Source organism: Armigeres subalbatus, chromosome 2, assembly GCF_024139115.2.
Source record: "Armigeres subalbatus isolate Guangzhou_Male chromosome 2, GZ_Asu_2, whole genome shotgun sequence".
Taxonomy (NCBI): Eukaryota; Metazoa; Arthropoda; class Insecta; order Diptera; family Culicidae; genus Armigeres; species Armigeres subalbatus.
Genome location: NC_085140.1, coordinates 19,921,635 through 19,946,291, shown reverse-complemented (window position 1 = coordinate 19,946,291; position 24,657 = coordinate 19,921,635). Strand labels below are relative to the sequence as shown.

At 43.2% G+C, this 24,657-nt stretch overlaps 1 protein-coding gene across 1 annotated transcript in view; it reads right to left on the bottom strand.

Annotated features, from left to right (window-relative positions):
- Positions 1-24,657, bottom strand: part of LOC134208862 (uncharacterized) — a 98,291-nt gene that overhangs the window by 53,334 nt on the left and 20,300 nt on the right. The window contains exons 3-6 of the mRNA XM_062684806.1: positions 13,543-13,738; positions 13,303-13,485; positions 13,048-13,248; positions 12,786-12,986 (exon numbers count right to left, since the gene is read on the bottom strand). Coding sequence (XP_062540790.1) covers positions 12,786-12,986; positions 13,048-13,248; positions 13,303-13,485; positions 13,543-13,738 — 781 coding nt within the window. The remainder of the gene's footprint in view (positions 1-12,785; positions 12,987-13,047; positions 13,249-13,302; positions 13,486-13,542; positions 13,739-24,657) is intronic.

The following is a 24,657-nucleotide window of genomic DNA, read 5'->3' as shown; positions in this document are numbered from 1 at the left end:
CTCATCGGTTTTCACCCACACTTCGATCACTCCCAGCGAAGTCAGTCTTAGATACTCGAACGGCCGTCGTATGCAGGAACGGATACAGGAACAATGGAATGTGGGCCTCCAGGAAAACGCACCGAGTTTCCGGATGGGACGCAACACACTGCAGCAGAGCTAAGGCGTTGCAAACTCGGTTCGATTGGTGTGCAGTTAGCGTAGTCGGATTGATCAATGGATAGATGTTGATGATCTCCTGCAGCAGAGCCGCGGTTGCTCCGAAACTGTGCAACAACATCGACGCCAGGTCCGGAACCGGGTCACCCTTCTTGCTCAGATCCCGCAAAGCGGTTTTACGCGGATTAGATAGCTCGTTGATCCATTGGATTGTCCTTGAAAAAAGTTTTTATAAACTGAAGCTGACTAGGCGTGTCTCATCATTCGAAAAATTAGAATTACTTCCTCAGCGATAGTATCTTAGGCTGCGGCACCGCCACCGAACAGACATCAGGTATTATCTATATCCAACATTATTAGGGAAGCCGCCAAAATAATTAGCGTAAGTATTGTTTTCAATACGTAGATAAAAATATACTGAAAGTTGCCCAAGGAATTTCTTTTTTGATAGAATTCCTTTGCGTACACGAAGGGATTCGTTTTCAATTTCCTTCGGAATCCCGAACAGAATCCTTTCGAAGAGAATCATTTTGAGATCCAGAATGGAAACTCTTTGTGACCCCGAAGGGAATCCTTTTGTGAACCCGAAGGGAATCCTTTTGGGATCTTGAAGCGAATCCTTTTCGGATCCAGAAGGAATCCTTTTGAGATCCAGAAAGGAATTCATTTGGGATCTCGAAGGCAATTTCCTGTTCCGCTTCTTCAATCCTGTTTCCTGAAGCTTGAAAAAAGCTTGAATGCTGATTTTCATTGGAAATGAAGGAAAAGCAGGACGTTTAGTAATCGACATCCACGCAGCGTTCTTTCAGCACTCGTGAAGATGCAGGTGTGCCTGAAAACGTCGCGGCTACGATGTAGAGTATTTACTTAAGTAGTAATTACTATCGGCAATACCACACTTGTATGGACGGGGTTTGCAGAAGCTCAAAGCTGCTGTACAAGGGTATCGGGTTTTACAAAATACGGAACGCTAAAACAGGAGGAAGGGGGTCAATTTGAACGTAATAGTTCATTCAATAAATAGAATATTCCTTACAAAAAGTGTTATTGGCGCATAAGGGACTATCCCTATATTGACTACATATGCGTGTACTACGGGTTATTAATAGTTTCAAATACCTTCAAAATGACACATTTTTTTCACAATCTGTCAACAATAGCCACACCCCCGTACTCCCTAATCAGTTCACGTGGTATAAAAATGACCCTGAATAAAATAATATTTGAAGAATAAAATTTGGTAAACAGAAATATTCGTTTTATAAATCTCAAAAGCATGTTTCCCATTCCCAATGGTATCCTGATTCCTGATATTGTCTTATCGCTGTAGCCTCACTTTATTCTCCAATTCCGCTTACGACATTAATATTATTAAAATCAACTTTAAATGAATAATAAATAATAATAATAATGATTGGTTGGTTATTTAGTTGATTGGTTGTTTGATTGGTGATTGGTTGGTTGCTTGATTGGTTGATTAGCTGATTGGTTGTTTGATTGCTTGGTTGATTGGTAGCTTGCTTGAATTGTTGGTTGGTTGCTTGACTGGTTGATTGGTTGGTTGCTTGATTGGTTAGTCGGCTGGTTAGTTGATTAGTTGTTTTGTTGGTTGCTTGGTTGATTGGTTAATAAGTTGATTGGTAGCTTGATGGAATGATTGGTTATTTGATTAGTTAGTTGATTGATTCGTTGGTTATTTGGTTAGTTGGTTGCTGCTTGATTTGTTAGTTGGAAGAATGGTTGATTGGTTGGTTGCTTTTTATTGATTCCTTGATTGGTTGGTAATTTGGTTGATTGGTTCCTTGACTGGTTGATTGATTGGTTGGTCGGCTCGTTAGTTCATATGTTGTTTTGTTGGTTGCTTGATTGATTGATTAGTTGGTTGGTTGAATGATTGCTTGATTGATTGGTAGTTTGCTTTAAAGGTTGGTTATTTAATTGATTGATGCTTGATTTGTTAGTTGGTAGAATGGTTGATTGGTTGGTAATTTGGTTGATTGGTTGTTTGGCTAGTTGATTGATTGGTTGGTCGGCTGGATAGTTGGCATGTTGTTTTGTTGGTTGCTTGGTGGTTGATTAGTTGGTTGGTTGCTTGATTGCTTGGTTGATTGGTAGCTTACTTGATTGGTTGGTTGCTGCTTGATTTGTTAGTTGGTAGTATGGTTGATTGGTTGGTTGCTTGATTATTGGTTGGTTACTTCATTGTTGGTTGGTTGGTTGACTGGTAGATTGGTTGGTTGCTTGTTTGTTAGTTGATTAGTTGTTTTGTTGGTTGCTTGGTTGATTGGTTAATAAGTTGATTGCTAGATTGCTTGATTGGTTAGTTGATTGATTGGTTAGTTATTTGATTGATGGGTTGGTTGGTCGGGGGCAGCAGTTACTATGTCCAAGGGCTTGACGATACCTCCCCAGGCCATCTGCGAGTTGTGGCGCCTGCCTAGGATGTGATGGGGTTCGACAGTATGCCTTGTTTAACCTCTATAAAAAGCTGCATGTATCCGCAAGTAGGTTCCGCGAAAGCGACCGTGTTCCGCTCAAAGCGCACAAGCCCAAGTCCTGGGGTTAGGCGGGACGCTAAACAGCCCTGACATGACGGCCCTCCGACGAGACAGGAGGTTTGCACGGGCCCAATAAGCCGCCTTAAAAACAACCATTACGAACGACATAGAAGATAATACAACACGATACAATCGGCAACGACCTAGGCGACAAATAAAGGATCACGATTGGAAGCTTGGAACATGGAACTGCAAGTTGCTGAGGCTTCGTAGGTTGCGACAGGATAATCTACGATGAATTACATCCCCACCAACTTCGACGTCGTAGCGCTGCTGGACAGGGTTGGTTGGTTGCTGCTTGATTTGTTAGTTGGTAGAATGATTGATTGGTTGGTTGCTTCATTGTTGGTTGATTGATTGATTGGTTGGTAATTTGGTTGGTTGATTGGTTGCTTTACCTGTTGATTGGCTGGTCGGCTGGTTAGTTGATATGTTGTTTTGTTGGTTGCTACAATGGTTGCTTGGTTGGTTGATTAGTTGATTCGTTGCTTGATTGATTGGTAGCTTGCTTGAATGGCTGATAGCTGGATTAGTTGGTTGGTAACTTAATTGGTTGGTTATTTGGTTGATGGGTTGCATTACCGTTTGATTGAATGGTTGGTCGGCTGATTGGTTGATTAGAGTTGTTTTTTGGTTTATTGATTGGTTGATTAGTTGATTGATTTGTTGGTTGTTGCTTGATTTGTTAGTTGGTAGAACTGTTGATTAGTTGGTTCCTTGATAGTTGGCTGGTTGCTTCATTGTTTGTTGGTTGCCAGATGGTCTTCCTTCAGTCCCTCCTCGGTGAGGTTGTGACATGTTCGTTTCAACAATTCTGTCGAAAAATCGCATGGCGGGAATGAGTAGAGCACACCGGTTGCTTCCGTTTCTTTATTGAGTACCTAAGGATATAACGCCGGCCGCTTCTTTCTGCTCCAGGTAGGACACGAGATTACGCAGTGGACGCGTCTGAACGCTGGCATCATCCGACGATGCTACCGATGACGTCGATATGCGCTTCTGCACATCTTCCAACTTGGGTTGATCGAGGCGTAGTCGCTGAGTAATACGAAGGTGGTGTTTACCTTCCTCGTCCTTCATCAGGCTGTCCACTATTTCGTTGTCTCCGTCCGTTAGGTGCAACTTGGCGGGGAATAGTGAACTCTTCAAAATCAGCGCCCGTTGCCAGACTATGGTAGATTTCCGTGCCACTTCTGGTAATTCTTGCATTCGATAACATGCCATTCCTACAAGAAGACGAATCAGAATCAGCCGGACTGCGTCGCTTCGGTGAACGGGAACGAGATCTATCGATTCCTGGTTCACGTGATCCAGAACGACGGCGTGAATCATATTCGCCATCGGCTCCTGATCGACGCCATTCATCATTGTCCCCGTGGTGCGGTGGGCCATCACGATGAAAACCGCCACGGAAACCACCACGTCCGCGGAACCGTACGATGAATTTTCCTCGTATGATGCACCGCCTTCCGGATATTCGTAGTCGGGGCCGCGACGATACTCACCGCCTTCCTCAAAACCTCCACTGCTCTTCGAGAACGATGGTGTTGTTCCGTTATCAGCAAAATCGATACGAATACGACGATCCGGTGCCCCTAACAGGAATCCACGCATTTCCTTCACAGCAGCCGTAGCAGCATCAATAGAATCGTACAGAATGTAGGCCTGGGTGTCCCCTTTGTTATATTCGATCTTTTTGATGGCACCAAAACGGTCGAACTCACGCTCATGTCATGTTTTCGATACGGATTCAAGACAAAATTTTCAAAACGACTTATCTGCTTTTGTAAACAAAGATTCAAACGACGATTTGAAGAATCGGATAGCTCTCCCACGCAAGCCAGCACCATCAACAGGTAGCGGAAACCTTCATCTACCTATTGATGGTGCTGGTTTGCGTGGGAGAGCAAACAGATTCGTCAAATCGTCGTTTGAATCTTTGTTTACAAGCAGATAAGTCGTTGTGAAAATGTTGTCTTGGATTAATATTTACGCACGATGCAAAACCGACGACGTCGCAAGGTGAGGGAGAAAAACAAACAGACAAACTGTCAAAACGTCAAGAGGGGTAAGTCAGCGCTCATAAAATATTTATGTATAATGTAATTCGTCACCCACGAGGGGTATTTTCTTCAAAATGAAGAAGAAGACATGGTGCTCGATTTTTTGATGGCTTTGTACCGGACATTTCGGTCTATGTATTCGTCAATGATTAGACGGTGTTTTCGCCGCGAAAGACACATTTTTGGTAAAAGATGTAAAAAACAAACATATTTGGGTGTAATATCAATAAATTTAGTAAAGATTTACGTTATTGATGTTAAAATAATTTAAAATTGATTGCCCAAAACTATATTATTTTGCGGGCGCGTAGTGCTTAATCTCATTTTTGCACTAGCTTTCAACATGAAATCGAGCGCGCACCTCATTTCCATGAAAGTACATTTAAAAAAACCTGAAAAAGTATTATTTTGTAGTTATTGCCGATTTCACCAATTTGAAGAGTTATGAGTAGATTGTGATTTGCCCGCTTCTTTTTCTCACACTCACTCTCATTTCGGGTTGATCGATTTTTGTTACTGAAATTTACCCAATTATAACCCATTACTCGTTAGTCACATGTAAGCGTGTACACTAAATCGATTCCCGCCATAATTTGACGTCTGTTTGTTTTCAGATTGAGCACTCACACAAAAATATTATACACGGAAAATCAAACTTTTTTGAGTGTATTGAGTGCACTCAGCGAACTGGACTATCGAAATTCATAACTGGCGCCTTATGCACGTACACACCAGTCAAGCAGTTTGACGAACATTGACTCCGCCCCCAAGAAAACGCTTCGGTTGCTGCTTTGTTTGAACGTGTGTGAAGATGTTGGAACAACCATTTGACAGTTGGCGGCTCGGTTGGAAAAAATTAAAATGGTTTGATTTTGGTTTGAGTTGTCGGGGGTGGAGTCAAGGTTCGCCGAACATGTTTGAGCATTTGTAGTGAAGTTGCACAAACCCCCATATATTTTTTGAAGGTTGGTGCTCAAGTTGGCGATTCGGTCGTTCGTGTGTGGTATTGTTGGTCGAGTAAATTGATTGTTCGTGTCGCTGTTGGTGAAATTTGATGGATGTTTGAATAAACGAGAAGTGGAGTCAATGTTGGTCAAACTGCTTGACCGTGTGTACGTTCCATTACGAATCTTCGACTGATTATTCCACCAACAGTCCTTCTTATACGCAGTTACCTTCCTGAGTACAGTGAACGTTCGTTAATTGGGGTTTTTCTAGTTGGGGCGCTTTTTAGTTGGGGGTTCGCTAATTGGGGCGAAACCCAATTAAAAAGCAGCTAAATGTCAGAATGTGACGTCAAAAATGCGTTGACGTTTTGTTTCCGTGTTTGGCGGAATCGATATTTTTTGGCGCGTAAAATTTTCCTTTGTTCAATGCAAAAAGTAAACAACATTGACGCTTGTCAAAACGCCCCAATTAGCGAACGATCACTGTATTCAAGCGTCGATGGGCGTGTGGTCTACATACCGGCCTCCAGACCCCGACGTCCATGGTTCGAACCCAGTCTGCCGCACTTTGCTTTTTTTTAAATGAAAATCATCATTCATAAGGCAACATATTGAAATTCATACCGATTCCTTGTGGCAAATTTTCATAAGGTGTTTGATTGAAAATCATACGTCCATTTTCCTCAGTGTGTGAGAAAAAGATGACTGTGAAAAAAATCTCGCAAAACTCTTATAAAGTGCAAAAAGCGCAATGGGATCGTTCAAAAATTACGTCCAAGGTTTAAGGGGGGAGGGGGTTTGAGTTTTGTGACAGTTTGTGATCAGGGGAGGGAGTGGGTTCGTCTTATGTGACGTCCATCCACAAGAAAAAAATTGAGAGCATTTTGGGAACAATTTGCATTTCAAAAACATAATCAAACTTTTAGTAAGGGACATGATTCACTAAGATATTGTAAAAATTGTGTACGAAAAAGAAAAACTAAAATAATCGCTGAAATATAAAATAAACATGTACGTACAGGGGGAGAGAGGGGGGTCAATGATTTGGGACAGTTTGTGACAGGAGAGGGGAGGGGGTTGAAAATGCCGAAAAACGATGGACGTAATTTTGAACGATCCCAATATCCTCATCATGATTTCCATTAACACTTTAGTTTGTTATTATTTGTTTGCAAGGTTTTGTTTCTCTTTTTTCAAAGCAACATTTTTGACAGCTGCCGCAGCCAAATTCCTTTTTTTTCGGGCGGCTTGAAACAGATTTTTAAATACTCTTATATGGTTTTACAGTGTGACGTCACACGTATGTAGCCACGGCTGCGTCCTGGTGAATTTCTTCCATATTTGACAGGTATCGGTGGTTTGTATGTAAACAAAGGTTCATCCGCTTGCTGCGGGAGATAGGATGAACCTCATGAACCTACCACTGATAAATGTCAAATTGAGTTCATTCGATTGAGTTTTTGAGGTTATGTTTATTTGATGTAAAACCTTATAAGAGGTATATAGTGGTAATCTAGAGAGGGCCACTTGGCCATATCTTACTCTTATAGTGGTCATCAGAAGGTAATCTTGTAGTAACGGCTTTTGTTGTCAGTTCTTGTAATTCGACCTTGAAAACCATTCCTAGAGCAGAATAAAACTTGACATGTTACTTGGGACGTCATAGGGTTTTGGAATGGGTACTTGCGGTTTATGGTGTCGGGCTAACGTCGATTGACAACCGTTTGACGTCTAGAATGTGTTGCGGTTATCGAACGGCATTCGTTAACTGAAAAGTAAACATTTTGCAGTTATCGAACGCCTACTGTATTCGTCCGATCGCATGACACGTTCGGCCAAATGACATGTTCAGTCAGATGATTTCCGGCCAGATGGGTGGCCCTCACCTCACGCTACCGTATCAGCGCAGCAGACAATCGCAGTCGCATAGGGCAAATATTTATTCAAAACTTTAAAGTCGATATAATGCTCCATTTTTTGTACTCGGAACATCGAAGTTAAATATTTTCTAAAGACCACAACGAGAGACGCCGATGTAAAATTTTGAGTAGTTCTAATAATACTGATTCGGTTCCACCTCCAGAAGTACGCTATAGTCACTGATATAGAGAGAATAGTGCTGTCCAATGAGAGCTTGTATCTGATAATCACGGAGCAACTGTACCGCGCTAATAACACACGAAAGTTCTATGAGAAGTTGAACCGTTCACGTAAGGGCCACGTGCCACAGCCTGATATGTGTAAGGACATAAACGGGAACTTTCTTGCGAACGAGCGTGAGGTGATCCAAAGGTGGCGGCAGCACTACGAAGAACACCTGAATGGCGATGTGGCAGACGAAGATGGCGGTATGGTGATGGACCTGGGAGAACGCGCGCAGGACATAATTTTACCGGCTTCGGATCTCCAGTAAATCCAGGAGGAGACTGGCCGGCTGAAGAACAACACGGTGGTGAAGCACTGGCTAGAGCGTTGCACTTTTTAGCATATTGATCTGGTAGACGACCGGTTGGGAGATGTGGTCGTTCATGTTTGTGATGTATAGGTCGATTGTGGAATGGGCGCCGGACCGACTGACCCGAGTGATCGGGCTCAGGATCGTATAGTGACCTTCCTCCATGTCGTTGCTCCTAATGGCTCTGTTTTGATTGTAGCGACTGTTGCTTGACGATGTCCCTCCGAAGGGCGGCCGATGATCCGTCGCCAGTTTTAGCTTGAGTTGGGCAGTACGCCGCGATGAGCGTGATTATGCCAGCAGAGGTAGTAACTTCCACACCGATGGTTTCAACGATGCGCAGCTGGAAGCTTGGCAGCAGGCGACAGTTGATGTTGTAGCGAAGAGCGATGGCCACTCCACCTCCCCTGGTCGGCCGGTCGAGTCGCACGATGCGAAAGTCCGGGATGTTGACGTTCACCTCCGGTTTAAGGTGCGTTTTGGTGATGAACGCCACGTCTATTGCCTTCTCCTCAAGGAAATCCTTCAGCTCAATTGTTTTGCTCTTGGGTGAGCAAGCGTACCAGTTGACCAGGCCCACCCTAGCAGCCATTTTCAATGATGAACATGCTAAGAGTGAAGACCTGGTCGAAGCGGGTTTTGCAGCCGAGTGGCGAGCCGCGCGAAGTTGGCATCAGTTGCTCCGGAGTGTACAGCGGAGCAGATTCTTCCGGTGGAACGGCTTCATTCTGCGACTGCCGACGGAATCCAGGAGGAGGGAGTGTGGGTCGTTCGCTGGTGGATGGTGCCGACGATACTGGAGCTTGGATCGATGCAGCTGCCTCTGCCAGTCGCTTGTGCGGCTGCAGCGGTGGGAGTATTGAAATCACACGACGGGGAGCCGGGATGGCTGGAAAGTTCACCTCGTTGATTACAGGAACACGGTTCTTCTTTGGAATGGTTCTTGTGGAAGCCTTCTTCCGAATTTCCAGGAACTCGGCTCGCTTTGGGCAGCCTTTTGTGGTGGCCACACTTGTGGCAGCGCGGCTTTATGCGGCAGTTGCTGGTGCCGTGCAGTTGGTGCATTGCGTGACGTCGCGTGCACTGGCCGATATCGTCCCCAGTAAACGACGGTGTAATTTATAACTTAGTGGAGCCGTGCTCCAGATGGATCAGGTAAATCTGGTCGCGATATCTTCTCGCCTTGTCGTGACGAGCGATCTTGTGCACGGCCACTGACTTTAGTCCGCAACTTTAAAGCTCTACTTTGAGCTCTTTCTCCTTCATGTCTTGGAGCCCTCGCAGCAAAGCCTTGAGCGGCTTCGTGCTGGGGTGGTCATGAGTGTAGTACTCATACTTGTGGACCTCGAGGAACTCCACGACGGATTGATGATGGTCCCTGTTGGCCGGCATCACTTTCACGCCCTCGCTGCAGAGCCGAAAAGTACATTTCAGCCCCTTAGCGATCAGCTGGCGAATTTTTGGGCGTAAATCCGGCGGATCGCCCTTTACGAAAACAGGCGGGCACTTCTCCTTCCGCTCCGGTTGCACCTGCGGCATCTCCGATTGCTGCTTCTTCCTCTTTTATCGGCGGGTTACCGGCGTCATCAAGCGGCAACGGCGAGAATACATTGCTCTGAAAAAGCTGCTTGGAGGGGTTACTCGTGCCTCCAAGAGCAGTGCGCTTAGGCACTTTTCCCGCGACCGAATCGGGCACCGAGTTTCCCATGATGGGTCCGGGAGAAAATAACGCCAACGCGACGAAGCAAAAACGTAAACAGCGAACGAACGAGAAAAAACACTAGGAAAAAATGCGCGAGCAAAAAACACGTCCGTACGTGCTGCCGATTCGAACTGGAATGATCTTGATAGGGCTCGCGCTCGAAAAAGCTGCTCTCTTGTATTCAATATAGTGAATCCATTGCCCAGCCCCTTTTTCAATCTTTGTGAGTGCAAATTTTATGTGCACTCATTACGAATAACGAAGGGGCGGAGCTAATGAGCTTACTTCATTAGATACAAGAAAGCAGCTTTCCCGCGCGCGCGAGCCACTTTGTTCGAGATTTCGCAGAGAGCGATCCAATGTGGTTCCAGCATCGCAACCGGAAACCAGTTAGTTCGAGATGCTTCGTAGAGCGGTCCTAGTATCGACATCAGTGATGTTCGCTCGTGTAATTGGCGGATGCTGCAGATCAACACCATCAAGATTTCGAAATTCTTCCATTCCCAAGCAGCACAAGCAAAAAAAATGGTTGCAGAAACTTCATTGTGACTGAATCTGGTCACATATGAGGTGCAGTAACCTACATGGAACAGGTGTGCTGCTAGGCTTATTGATGGTCTTCGGCGGTGTTTGCTGCAGAAATCTCGTTGTCGGTAGAAGCAGTACTAAAGCGAAAATTTCTCGCATACTGATTGTGGATGGCGCACTTAATTGATCCTTTTTCAGGACCATCATTTTATAAAGAAGAAGGTTTTGTTTGCTGTATTGGAAATTGTCGCAGAAGTGAAGTTTTCTCGCAATGTTCTTACTATCGTTTTGCTGCTGTTAGTGACTGGGAAGGGGAATTAAGAGGATTTTTTGCCATTGGCGGCCGTCGACGAGTAGTTGCTGCAGAAAATTATTCACAAAGATGACGTATATGATTACTGTCCGACATTCTGGCTATGTGCCCGGCCCACCGCAGTCTTCCGATTTTCGCGATGTAAACGATGGGTGGTTCTCCCAACAGCTGATGCAACTCGTGGTTCATTCGACTCCTCCACGAACCGTCCGCCATCTCCACCCCACCATAGATGGTATGCAGCACTTTCCTTTCGAAAACTCCCAGTGCGCGTTGGTCCTCCACGAGTATCGTCCAGGTCTCGTGCCCGTAGAGAACTACCGGTCTAATAAGCGAAATTTTAAGCACCCCTAAATCATGTCCGATGGAGCTCAAATTTTGCATAGGGGCATATTTTAGGGCCTAGGAAATGTTTGCGTAACGTGCGGCTTTTGAATTCGATGAAAAATTGTTTTCGCCGTAAGAAATTTTTTCGAAGTCCCAAAAGTTTCATGCATTTTGAGTCCTTGGCATCAAAAACCAAAAAAAAAAAAAAATTTCCCCCTTGTGAGAAAAAAAAAGTTTTGTTTAATTTTGAGCACCCCTAAATCATGTCCGATTTAGCTCAAATTTTGCATAGGGGGATATTTTTGGCCCAGAATAAAGTCCCAAAAATAAGTCCCAAAAAAGTTCTAAAAGAAAAAATCGATTTTTTTTAATTTTTTTGATCTCGACGTTTTATCCATTTTTAAGTCATTTGGCATCAAAAACAAAAATTCGATTTTCGACTTTTCCTTTAGTTCCCCCTTGGGAAAATTTTCAAAAATTTGATGAATTTTAGGCCCCTCTGAATCATGTCCGATTGAGCTCAAATTTTGCATGGGCTCATATTTTGGGGTAATGAAACTTGTGAGCAACGTCGTTTTTTGAAATTCGAACATGTCATTTTCATTGGTAGTTGTTCTGGGAATGTTGTGAGTTGTATATAATTAATTATGTAATGGTGTCCCATGGAGCTGTTCGAACTAGTAAGTAAGTTTTGGATCTTGCGAATCACTCTGTTGGTCTTGTAGAGCTTTACGATCTAAAATCATGCATAGTTTGGAGTACCCTAGATGGGATGGGAATATTATTATTTGTGTATGATGATGTAATGGAGATCCATGATGCTTTTGGAACTAACATACATGCGCGGAAACTTATAAATCGCTCTGTTGGTCTTGTAAACCTCCAAGTTCTGAACTCAAGGGTAGTTTGTAGTTGCCTATATATTCTGGGTATATTGTGATTTGTATATTATTGTTAAATGATGTCCATTGGAGCTATTCCAACTAACAAGCAAGTTCGGAAACCTCTGAATTACTATGTTGGTTTTGTATCTGAACTCATGAATACGCTGGAGTACCGTAGATGTTTATAGATGGGATAAGAATATTTTGATATGTATATGATGAGGTGACGATGTTCCATTAGGTTGCTCCTACTAACTTAGAGGTTAACTTCAACTAACACAAAAGCTCGAGAACCTATGATTCACTCCGTTGGTCTTGTAGACCTCATAGATCTAAACTCAAGGATGGTTTGGAGCATAGTGGATATTCTGGGAAGGTTGTGATTTATATATGATTGTGTAATGATGTCCCATGGAGCTGTTGAAACTAGTAAATAAGTTTTAGACCTCCAAGATCTGCACTAAAGAATAGTTTGGAATACCATGGATGTTCTGGTAATACTGTTATTTGATAATAACAGTATAATTATGTCCCAAGTAGCATTTCCAACTTTAAATTATCATTGGGACCTCTTAAAACGCTTTGTTGTTTATGTGGAACACCAAGAACTGAACTCAAGGAATGTTTGGAAGCCCTAGAAGGTTTAAAAAAAACAATATTTTCCCCATATATCTACTTTTTGATGGTTTCCATCCGTTTTCAAAGTAATATGTCCTAAATTTATGTTGAAATACGGTGAAAAAAACCATATTGAATCGGTTATTTAGAATTCTCAGTTGGATTGGAAAACAAATAATGAAACAGATTTTGCAGGACTCAGACATTTACATTGGTACATATACTACTTACGTCGTGGCTTTGCAATTCGGAAACGTAACTTCTTCAGCATTATTTTTCTCTTCATTGTGAGAAACATTTCTAGATCTGTGCGTTTCGTGAGTCATGGAAATCTTCGAAATTTCCATTTGCTTCCTCGGTGAACTTATTTTATTCATGGTTGCAAAATTGTGTCGATTAAATTGAACTTGGAGGTCAAAATCTTCAGATGCTCTGAAATTCAAATATTAATTTCTATAGCGCTCAAAAAGTTTACGGAATGAAGATAACTCACGCGCTGTGGTTCAAAGTAGAGTCCTTTGCAATAGGATCAGTAGGTTCGTCCGGATTTAACTTACTCAACGATTCAGGGTCTTCACGAGGCGAGAGATCTTGTGACTCCTTCCTCGCTTCATGGATACTCGCTACCTCGTTACTTCTTGTTCGAACATTGCCACGATCAAGTTGAACTTCATGCTTAGCATTATTAGTTAAACTGTTTAATAATGTGTTATATTTTCTATACTTATAGTATTTCATAAGAACTTACACAACGCTATGATCCTGTTCTGGTTTTCCTTGGATTTTAGTATTTAGCAAACTTGAGATAGGTTTGTCCTCGATAAAATCTTCTGCAGGATTCACAACGGTGTTATCTTTTCGTTGCCTTTTACCAGTGTACGCAGTATCTTCAATATCATTATGTTTTTCCGGTGGACAGACATAACTAGAACTGAATGAAGAAATGGTCATTCAGAGTCACGATTTTAAGTAGGGTTTGACAACTCACATTGTTTCACTGCGATCGCAGTATTGAGCTGGGACATCGCTTTTTTCTGGATCCATCGCGACTTGTGTCCAACTCGATGAATCATTCTCTCGCTCCAAGGACTGATCATCTCCTTTGGCGGTATTGTGAATACGTTTCTGTCCCTGCTTTCCCCTCGTAACAACATTGTCCCGATTGAACTGCATTATGATGCACCCTGAAACATAAAAATGTTTTGTTAATTGTGCAGCCAGAACAAGTAGGGACACGGCCAGTACTGTAATTTCTCATTTCCAATTAGAGATGTCACACGATGTTTACATATCTTCCCCTTTCAATATCTATACAAACGAATAATGAATGGCATGCTACAAAAATCTTAAAGCTTATTTGTTCCGTGACAGGGCATGATAGTGTGCAATATCTGCTTTATTTTTGTGTTTATTGCCACTTTCAACTCGGTGAATTAAAGGAGTGTGATTGATTTATCGACTAGTCGCTATTCTTCGCATATATCTACTAAAATAACTTAGGAATTTTAATTTCAAAATAAAGCACAACATTCTTTCATGGCTGCCATTCATGCGAAATTGATCAAAGAACCCACGATTCATTCATTTGGTCGCCTGAAATAGAAAAAGGCGCTTTGCTCTCTGTCTTATGACGATCACGACCTTTTCCAGTACTGGACACGGCAGGTATTTCCGTCCATCGTCATAGGGGCTGAAACCAAGGAAAGCAACGTACATTTGCTAGAACTTCACTATAGCAGAACGTTTCTCCTGAGCTTACGATTTGGTACGTATGAGTTTTACAAAAAAGCGTCTCTTTTATTGGTTTTCGAGACTATGACGAACAGACGAAAATACCTGCCGTGTCCCTATCGCACCTATAATCCAAAGAAATAAATAACACAATATTATCACCACGTTTTGCTAACATGATTGTTATCACGAATGGGAAGAGTTAGTAACTTTATGGACTTTAACTCATGTTAACTCATACTAAGTATACGTAAAGGCTATAGGATCACTCCAAAACCGAACTTTTGATAGAAGGCCCATGGTGTTATATACCAATCGACTCAGTTCGACGAATTGAGGTGATATCTGTATGTGTGTGTGCGTGTTTTTTTTCTTCCTAAGCAATCTGCTCAACAGACATCCTGGGTTGTCCAGGAAGTACGGGTTAGGGACCACCTCCAACAGCAAACGAGGGAGGCAGGACTACATCCCCGACCAGCTAAACCGTTTCCATTGCCGCCAAGCCCATAGTCCCTTCGGTACAACCAGAAAGTAATGCTTCAAAGGGGGGCCAGTGCACAACGCACCCTCGAGGTTAGCTGCGTGTCCTTGCAGCACCGAACATCGTAACTCGCTTTTTTAGAAGAACACCATGGTATCGTGCCAGCGCATTGCCGGCTTTCCAGGTGGCCTTACCACGCCCTATGTCCTCGGAAGGTGGGAAGGGTAGACTTCGCGCCTGCTTCCTTCTGCACGACTGGTATCAAGAATGATGATGCCGCGTGCACCCCAAATTGACCTCTCTGCGATAGGGTCTATTCGCCAGCACACAGAGAGACTTGCCGACGCGGTGCCTACGCCTGCCCCAGCCTTGACGAGGACCCCTTTCCGTCCTCGGGTTCGGAACCCGCCCGGCTGACCGACGCCGCGAAAGCGACGATACCATGTTGTTCTTCACGCGGTCACTTGTTCGATAAAAGGATCGAGTTCGACCAGTATGACCCATGAAGCCGACTCCGAACCCTTGGACCACCTCTTATTTGCGCCTGAACTAGCCATTCCTCGAGTCCACGCGCCAACTTCTGTGTAGCTCCGAGACGATTTGGACGATAGCCGATAAAACGACGTTCCAGCCAATTTTATCTTTACACATCCTCCGGACTAGGTTGTCCGGGGTAGTGTCCAGACCACATGTGGCAAGCATGTGGTCACGCATTGTGCGAAAACGCGGGCACACGAATAACACGTGTTCCGCCGTTTCATCTAAACCTACGCACAACGAACACTCGGACGAAGCCGAGTGTCCGAACCGGTGTAGGTACTGTCTGAAGCAACCATGGCCTGTAAGGACATAGGTCAGGTGGAAAGTGATTTCCCCATGGCGCCTCTTGACCCACGTACCTATCTCCGGTATCAACCTATGTGTCAATCTACCCTTAGTGGAACTGTCCCACGCACGCTGCCATTTGACCATTGAGGTCAACCTGACAGTCCTACGGATGCCTTTCGTGCCGTGCCGCGCATTTCGAAGCACTCTATGTCTTCACCGATAACGATGTCAATAGGCATCATACCGGTGATGACGCAAAGTGCATCGTTCGACACGGTACGGAACGCGCTCGCAACTTTTAGGTACATGAGCCTATACGTCCCGAGCAACACACATGTTGTAAATCAGTCTATTATACTCATATACGACTAAATTTGGTCATATATGAGTTATTTCAATCAAATCAATGTGAATTGTGCTGCTAGGGGTACTTTCTAACTTCGTTCTCAGTTAATACGCAGGGCCGTGCCCCAAGCTGGCCCCCCATACCTCAGTATGGACAGAGCAACGCTAGCCAGAAGCTTGCTGGCATAAACCGCAGAGCTATTGGACATCATCCGGGACAATGCCGCTATAGCTGTGGAGGCACGCTTGCAGGCGTAATTGACGTGGCTACCAAAGGTGAGCTTATCGTCGATCATTACCCCCAAGAGTTTTATGGAGCGTTCAGAGGTGACCGTGCAGTTGCCTGCCCTTATCTCCGCTTGTTGCTCCGACTTTCGGTTGTTAACAACAACCACCTCAGTCTTGTGGTGAGCCAGTTCTAACTTCCTGGAACTCATCCACTCCTCCACAATTGCGATCGAGTGGGCTGCAGTCAATTCCACCTCTTCGATCGATTCGCCGTAGACCGCCAGCGTAATATCGTCAGCGAAGCCGACGATTACCACGCCCACCGGGAACTTCAACCTCAAGACACCGTCGTACATGACGTTCCATAACACCGGACCCAGCATGGAACCTTGCGGAACCCCTGAGGTTATGTCAACGCACTTCCTACCCGCCTCCGTGTCGTATACCAGTACTCGATTCTGGAAGTAGCTTCCGAGAATCTTGTACAGGTTCTCGGGAATTCCAAGACGCAGGAGCGCATCTGCAATAGCTGCCCAACTGGCACTATCGAAAGCATTCCTCACGTCGAGAGTCACTACTGCACAATAGCGAACTCCCCTCCTCTTACGCTGGATAGCTATCTCCGCGGATTTGGTAACCGACAAGATACCGTCTACGGTCGACTTACCCTTTCGGAAGCCAAACTGGTTACTCGATAGACCATCCGCACCCTCCGTGCGTATCAACAACCTGTTGAGGATGATCTTCTCGAGCACCTTCTCCGCCGTATCAAGCAGGCATATTGGTCTATATGCCGACGGATCCCCAGTGGTTTTCCGCTTTTGGCAATAGGACCAAGCTCTGCCTTTTCCATACTTCAGGAAGACTCCCTCGTCCAGGCATCTCTGCATAACAGATCTGAACATCTCAGGAACCTCGGCAATGGCTGCTTTGATGGCCAGGTTCGGAATACCATCCGGTCCTGGCGCCTTACCTACACTAAGGGACTGTGCAATCCCCGCAAGTTCCGCCACCGTTACTCTTCCCTCGTCAGCCACCCTGGCCCGTGGCAGCTCCACAAAGGGAGGCCAGGGACTTGGGTCGTGACGTGGGAAGAGCCCCGCGATGATCCTCTCCAGCATCTCTGGAGACCGCCCCGTGGATTCGCGTTGGCACTTTGACACAGGCCCTCGAAGCAGGCTTTTTTGCTTGATCTAATCTCAGTCTTCAGAGCGGCTTTAGCAGCCACGAACGCCACCCGTCGTTCAACACGCTCCTCTTCTGTGCGTGCTCGCTGCATCCGCCTCCTTGCCCGTAGGCAGGCGCGGCGCAGGTTCGCAATTGCTTGAGTCCACCAGTAAGCCGGTGGTCTCCCATTCCTAGAGTGGACTTTCCTAGGCATGGTGGCATCGCATGCACGCGAGAGTACTGTTACCAGCTGCTCGCCGCTCAGACCGAGAGTATTGTGCTCGCGGCGGAGCGCTTCCTTAAACACCTCGTCGTCGAAGTATGATGTCTTCCACATACGAGGACTAGGCCTCGCCCCTTCTTCCTTACACTGAGGTGATTGAGAGCTGAACAATGCCAATCCCTCCACAACCTTTGTAACCATTGCTTGGTTCCAATAATTGTTTGCTGGCCCTGCCACAAGTCCGACATCCCATTTTCCTCAAACACTAACCACTACGCCCTTTACAAAAAATACACTCCCACTAATACGACTATGGGACAGTGTCGGCACTCAGTGGCTTGATGAGTGTAAGAGCTCTGCCCCACTCACGACAGCTTGGGAGATCATTTTTGAGCATTGTAAACGACACTCTTAAGGCGTAACATAACTCACCGGGATTTTTATGGTGTTACTCACTCATAGGTGGAGTCACAAGTCGAAATTGGGGTAAGCACCAATATCATGAGCATAGCTGTCAAAAATGGGCGATGATTTATACTACTATTCCGGAAATGTTTTATAAGAACTGAATCGAGGACCAATTTATTATCGTAAGTAGATACAATTTATTAATCTTTTTGTAGTTAGAACTTGCTAGTTAGAACATTACAACAGGTACTGTCCCGTTAAATACGGTACGAATGATCAGCCTAATTATTCCCCGAAAGCTATCGGTGTAGGATATCTTCATGAAACCCAAGAACAACCGCCAGCCAAAGGAAATTGTATTTTCACTCTACCCAATCGGACCGATCGGACCGATCGAGTGTTGGGGAGCCACCAAGAAAATCGAAGGAGGTAATTACTCGGTTCCTCAACACCAGTTTTATTTTTTGCCATTTGACTGGTACACTGAGATAATTCTGCATCTAAAATTCATGTGCACTGCACATATATTTTTTACTAGCTTTATGTACCCGGCCTTGCTCGGAATTGCCAGTTTGGTTTTCAGTTTTTTTACAATCAGAAAAAGATAAAACCAATTGGTCAACAGAGTAATTGTGTTAACTTATTGATACTTCGTCATTTGACTAATAGAAGGCTTTTGGAAGCATTGACTGATCTAGAAAAAGGGATCGTTGGTTTGAATAGGCTTATTCCTGGCAAACGTCATTTGCTAAAGAAGGAAAAACATCCACCGATGCTTTATTCCGGGCAAATGCCTATTTTGAAAGAAGGGATCACACTCACCATTGCCTTATTCCGGGCAAATGCCTACTTTTAAAGAAGCAATCACATCCACCATCCAGAAGGAAACACATTAATTATTGATTTTCACTGGGCAAACCATGATTCCGATGAAGGGTAACAATTATCATTGCTGTATACCCAGCAAATGCATGCTTTCCATGAAAGATTTTTCTGATGCTGTTCATAGTTATCCCAAATGCCCTTCATGTCAAATGACCTTAAGCCAAATATTGTTATGTTAATGTCCTGCTTCATTCAGGGATATGTCATTTTCAGGGAAGTTGAAGTTGAAGTCATTTTTGGGGAAATTTTATTAACGGGAAAATGTTATTGTCGAGGATTTGCTATTTTAAAGGAATTCGGGAAATTTGTTTTCGGAGCATTGTACAATGTGAAAGAACCTCGAATGAACTAAATAAAAGGGATTTTAAATTAAGACGTTTTCTGAACAATACCTAACAACCTCCTGCATTGCAAAAGTTTCTCCCAGCCTCTATATAATACTTTTGGGCAGAGAATATGTTTTTACAAAACTGGTTTGAATTGACCCATGTGGTAAAGCGGTATACTAAACTGTTCGTTTAATAAATATACCATCTCTCTCATTCAGCTATGACACTCCTATCCAATCTGATATAGTCTTCCTTAAACAGAGAATATGGGTTCCAAATTTAGTGGACATCGGTAAATAGGTTCAATAGTTATGCTGAATTGATCGATAACTAAACAATACCCATCCCTCCATACCCTCCCTTTTTAAAGAGCATTCCTAATCACGCTATCGTCGTCTCCTTAATATGAAGAATGTGTGTTCCAAATTTGGTTGAAAACGGCCAAGGGGTTCAAAAGATACACTGAGTTGATCAATAACTGAGCAATACCCCTCTCCCCTCACCCTCCCCCTGTTTTCAAAAAGCATTCATAATCCCCCTATCATCGTCTCCTCAAGATAAAGAATGTGTGTTCCAAATATGGTTGAAATCGGCCAAGGGGTTCAGAGGCTACACTGAAATGATTAATAACTAAGCAATACTCCTCCCCGCTTATCCTCCCCCTTTTCCAAAGAACATGCTTACCCCCCCTTCATTGTCGTCTCCTTAAGATAAAGAATGTGTGTTCCAAATTTGGTTGAAATCGGCCAAGGGGTTCATAAGGTACACTGAGTTGATCAATAACTTAGCAATACCTCTCCCCTCACACACTCCCTCTTTTCCAAAAAGCATCCATAACCCCCTATCGTCGTCTCATTAAGATAAAGAATGTGTGTTCCAAATTTGGTTGAAATCGGCCAAGGGGTTCAGAGGCTACACTGAGTTGATTAATAACTAAGCAATACCCCTCCCCGCACATCCTCCCCCTTTTCCAAAGAACATGCTTAGCCCCCCTCCATTGTCGTCCCCTTAAGATAAAGAATGTGTGTTCCAAATTTGGTTGAATTCGGCCAAGGGGTTCAGAAGTTACACTGAGTTGATCGATAACTAAGCAATACACCTCCCCCCACACCCTCCCCCTTTTCCAAAGAGCATCCCTAACCCCCCTATCGTCGTCTCCTTAAGATAAAGTATGTGTGTTCCAAATTTGGTTGAAATCGGTCAATGGGTTCAGAAGTTATGCTGGAACAAACATACAAACATACAAACATTGAGTTTTATATATATAGAAGATAGAAGATAGAAGATAGAAGAAGATAGAAGATAGAAGATAGAAGATAGAAGATGTAGATATGGTCAAAATTTAAAAATTCCATGCAAATTGTACGAAAAAACAAAAAAACAAAAAATTGAGTTTTGATTTTCTAAGCATTCAAATTTCATCAAAACATTTTTCCTGGTAAAATGAAGAAGAAAACAAATATAAATTAGCGGAGATTCTGCTGTTTATTTTTGAGTGATGCGTGGTCGTACAAATGCCAACTTTTATATTTGGTTAGGGTTCTGCCAAAACGCTCCAGGTTGCTTATTGACTGACTTGTGATATTTTGATCGTAAAAGTAAAACGGAAATCATTTCATATCAATTCATCCACACATTTGTTGAAGGATATCCTAAGTTATGGGGTACCGTCGTGCGGGGCTTCTTTTGACTCCGGGGGCTACTTTGAATTTTAGATTTTTAGAAAAACTAAATGAAAAAAATATCAAATTTGAAACAAAAAGTTGCCATTCAACTGTCAACAAGACATCCGAATGTTGATAATGACAATTTGATAGAAAATCACGCTGTAATTCTTGTTTCAAAATGTCCAAAGTAGCCCCCGATTTGTCAAAAGAAGCCCCGCACAATGGTAGTGGGAAATTAAATACGGCTTTCAATCCATTTAATATGCTAAGCGAAAGTTTGGGCAGAAAAATAATTAATTTTTTGTTGGCCCTTGGTGCAATTTGGCAGATCCTCGGCCATATATAGATGATCAAAATTGGGACTGTAATGGACGTCGGCTAGTAAATTGAAAGTAAGTAGGACTTGCAGCTGAATTGTTTATTTTATGAATTATACATTTACAATTTTAATACTAAGCACAAATTGAACATGTTCAAATTCCCTCGTAAAATTCCATGGACATCTCATGTAACGCATTTGCCTTCTCAAGTTTCGCTGCCTTTTGCTGACCTAACTCTGCAGTCAAATTCCTTCTGGACCTGTCCAAGTAATTGTAGTTGACGGCATCTATCTCAACACCCTCTTTAATAAGGTGTAATTCCTTTAGATGCGGATAACACACAATCAATTCGTAGCTCCCATGGTTGTCTTTTCGAGCCGTGCGTCCTCTGATCTGGGTCTCTTCTTTCTCGTCCAACAAAAAGAAGGTCTGAATGACATGAACCCCGCCATTTTGCTCCACCGGCAGGGAGGATTTGTAGTCAACGCCACGTCCCATTTCACTGGTTGCCAAAGTAATAGTCCGAGGGATGCCTGATTCGGCGATGCAGCGCTCTCTGGAGATGGCCTCCGTATTGATGGTTAGTTCGTTTAATCGATCCAATTTCGATTCAAATTCCTTTTTGAATGTGTTTAGATTCGAAACCTCATCAAAAAACACGATAACAGATCGTTGTGCCTGAACTATTTCGTTGATTTTGATGAATATGGTCTGTTTCCAGTTTTGTTCATCCGGAAGACACTGGAAGTCGGTTTGTCGATTATAATTTAAGTTAGATGTGCCGAAGAATGAGGGCATTATCGATGTTCGCAGGATTTTGTAGTGATTTTCAATGATCTCCTTTTCATAAGCGATCAAACCTGTCAGCGTGCCCGACACCCCAAGGATCAGAGGATACTTTTCAGGTATTTTTGCAGCAGAAAAAGATGCTAAATGTAAGTTCAAGTAGCCAAAGTTGTGGAACCCATTGATGGTTTGTACAAAATTGGTCTTTTGAAGTTTGAAATAGATGAAGACGTTGTTATATCCATTGTAGTAGTTTCCACGGTACTCGCCCAAATCGTCCTTAAACGTTATTATGCCTTTAGTGTTGAGTCTGAACTCGGTGATCCAATCGTCGTCCAATTTTCTATCAAAGATATCTTGAGCTGTTTCAATCATTTGTTGGAAATGGAGTGAAAATAAAGACTTATTCGTGTAGTCCATAACATTGGAAATATCCAATTTCTTATTAATTAGTTTAAACGAATCCGGACGCTCTAAAAGTGTTTTAAGGTTTATTACGTCAGGGTGATCCGACGTGTTGATATAAACTTTAATTTTACTATCTATGCCTTCTGTTTTCTTTTTAACAAGCTCCCAAATCTTCTGCTGAACCATCCCGAGCCCTGTAATCGAAGGGAAAAATGCAAGGTCGTAAGTGTTTCCGAAGAAAGTATCCGTGAAGAAGACATCAACTTCATCAATCAACATCACTGTATTGCTCAAATTCTTATTAACAACATCTCTCTTGCTTGCATATGGAATGCCTATGCATTGACTCATATACTGTTTTGCTTTTTCAGAAAGCGGCTCAATTTGTTCGTATAGCAGACCCTCGAAAGTCTTGTACGATATTTTGGAGTCGATGGAAAATCGTACAAATAGTTCCTGAAAATCTTTCGAATCGCGGCTGACCAAGTATTTGCTATAGCAAACGACTACGACATCATGACCAAGTAGCGCCAGAATAGCCGCCATGAGACCAAGAACAACCGACTTTCCCTGGCCAGTGAGAATTTCCGCCAGATGCTTTTCGACACCGGCTGAGTGGAAGTCAATGGAGAGCAATCTTAAAATGCTAACAACTTGAATCGAGTGTGGTTTTAGGAAATGTCCTGAGCTGGAGACATCCTCCGACACCAAGATGGACCAGACCGCTCCCAAGCCGGCCAGAATGTGTGGTATGATCTTTCTCTTGAGATCTACTGTCCACTCCCAGCATGGCTGAGAACTGACCCACGCCTTAATATCCATTACGATACTGTCGATTTTAGCGCCATCATCCAAGTCACCGTCATTACGCATGAGCTTTTCATAATGTTCACTGTAAAGTTTGAAGCTTGCCTGCAACATTCCTTCATTGAAATTGGTATTTTTTAGTCTAAACAAGTCCAACGCCGCATCGATTCCAATAGCTCTTTGGTTGCGAATGTACCAGAAAGATTTCTTAATTTGCGCAGCTCGTTTTGCAAAATTATCAGGTGAAATGCTTTCTTCGAGAAGGGTGCTAAAAGGTTTTATGAATTCCTCGGAATATTTATCAAAGTCGATGTATTCGGGTTGTTCCTTGAGATATACCAAAGAACTTCTTACAGAGTTGATTAGATGGATCGAAACGTTAACCTGCTGCGAATCTGTCAACATATTTGATCCTCGTTTCCATCTGCGCTTCTCTAAAGTGTTGATCATCAATTCTAACAGCGAAGATACAATATTCAATTGATAGTGCGGTGGCACACCCTCTGCTTCACAGATTTGAACAAAATTGTCATAATTTAGAACCAAATAACATTCATTATCAGTCTCTTTTAGGCGATTTTGCACGCATTCAATATCATTCTGCTCAATTAGCTTGGTTTTAGTATTTTCATACGTCATTCGCACATACCACTCGAACGGTAAATCAGCCAAACCAAGAAGTAGCTCATTATAGGATCTGAAGAATTTCGTGACATCATCGAGCTCAACTTTTTTTTGAAGTACTTGGAATGCGATATCTAAAATCTTTTTCTGTAGTTCGCTAATCTGTTCCTCGAAAAATATTCCGCCTAATTTGTTCGGAAGTTCAGGTAACAACTGATTACTCAGTTTTCTGTAATCCTTGAAGACATCTATTGCGTCCCGATACTTAATAAAACTAAATCTACCACAAGAGAAGGATTGATTCATAAAGCTAATCTGCATTTTGAGAATCTCCTCGTCAATTTCACTGGATCTAAATTCGGACTGCTCAGCCTGAGCCACAAATTCCAGCGTGTTATGTGTTATCATGCGGAAGGACTCTTGTGACTCACACTGTGAATCTGCTGACGTCATGCATTTATGAAACATGTTTAACAGTTCCGAAAAGTGTTCTATGCGTTCAACATTGTCTTTGAAAATCTGTATAATTGTTGTATCCATCAAACAAAGCCATAAGTGCTGTCCACTGTTGTCGGATTCTGTACCTGCAAATGCCATGTTCTGGAACTTGTAGGGATAGTTACTTCTGGAACTTGTTTTTCCTGGCTCAAAATGATTTGCAACCTCAACCAGAAATTGGAGTTGTTTTACTAAACATCTGTACATTGCAGACTCACTTTGAGGATTCATTGACGCTGCTATTTCCCATCGCTCTCCGGAATACCGAACCACATCATCAACACCAACAGTTAGCTGAACGCTCGTTACCAACTCCGTCAAACTTTTACATATATAAAAATAAGTCTCATTTGCCAGTGGCAGCGCTA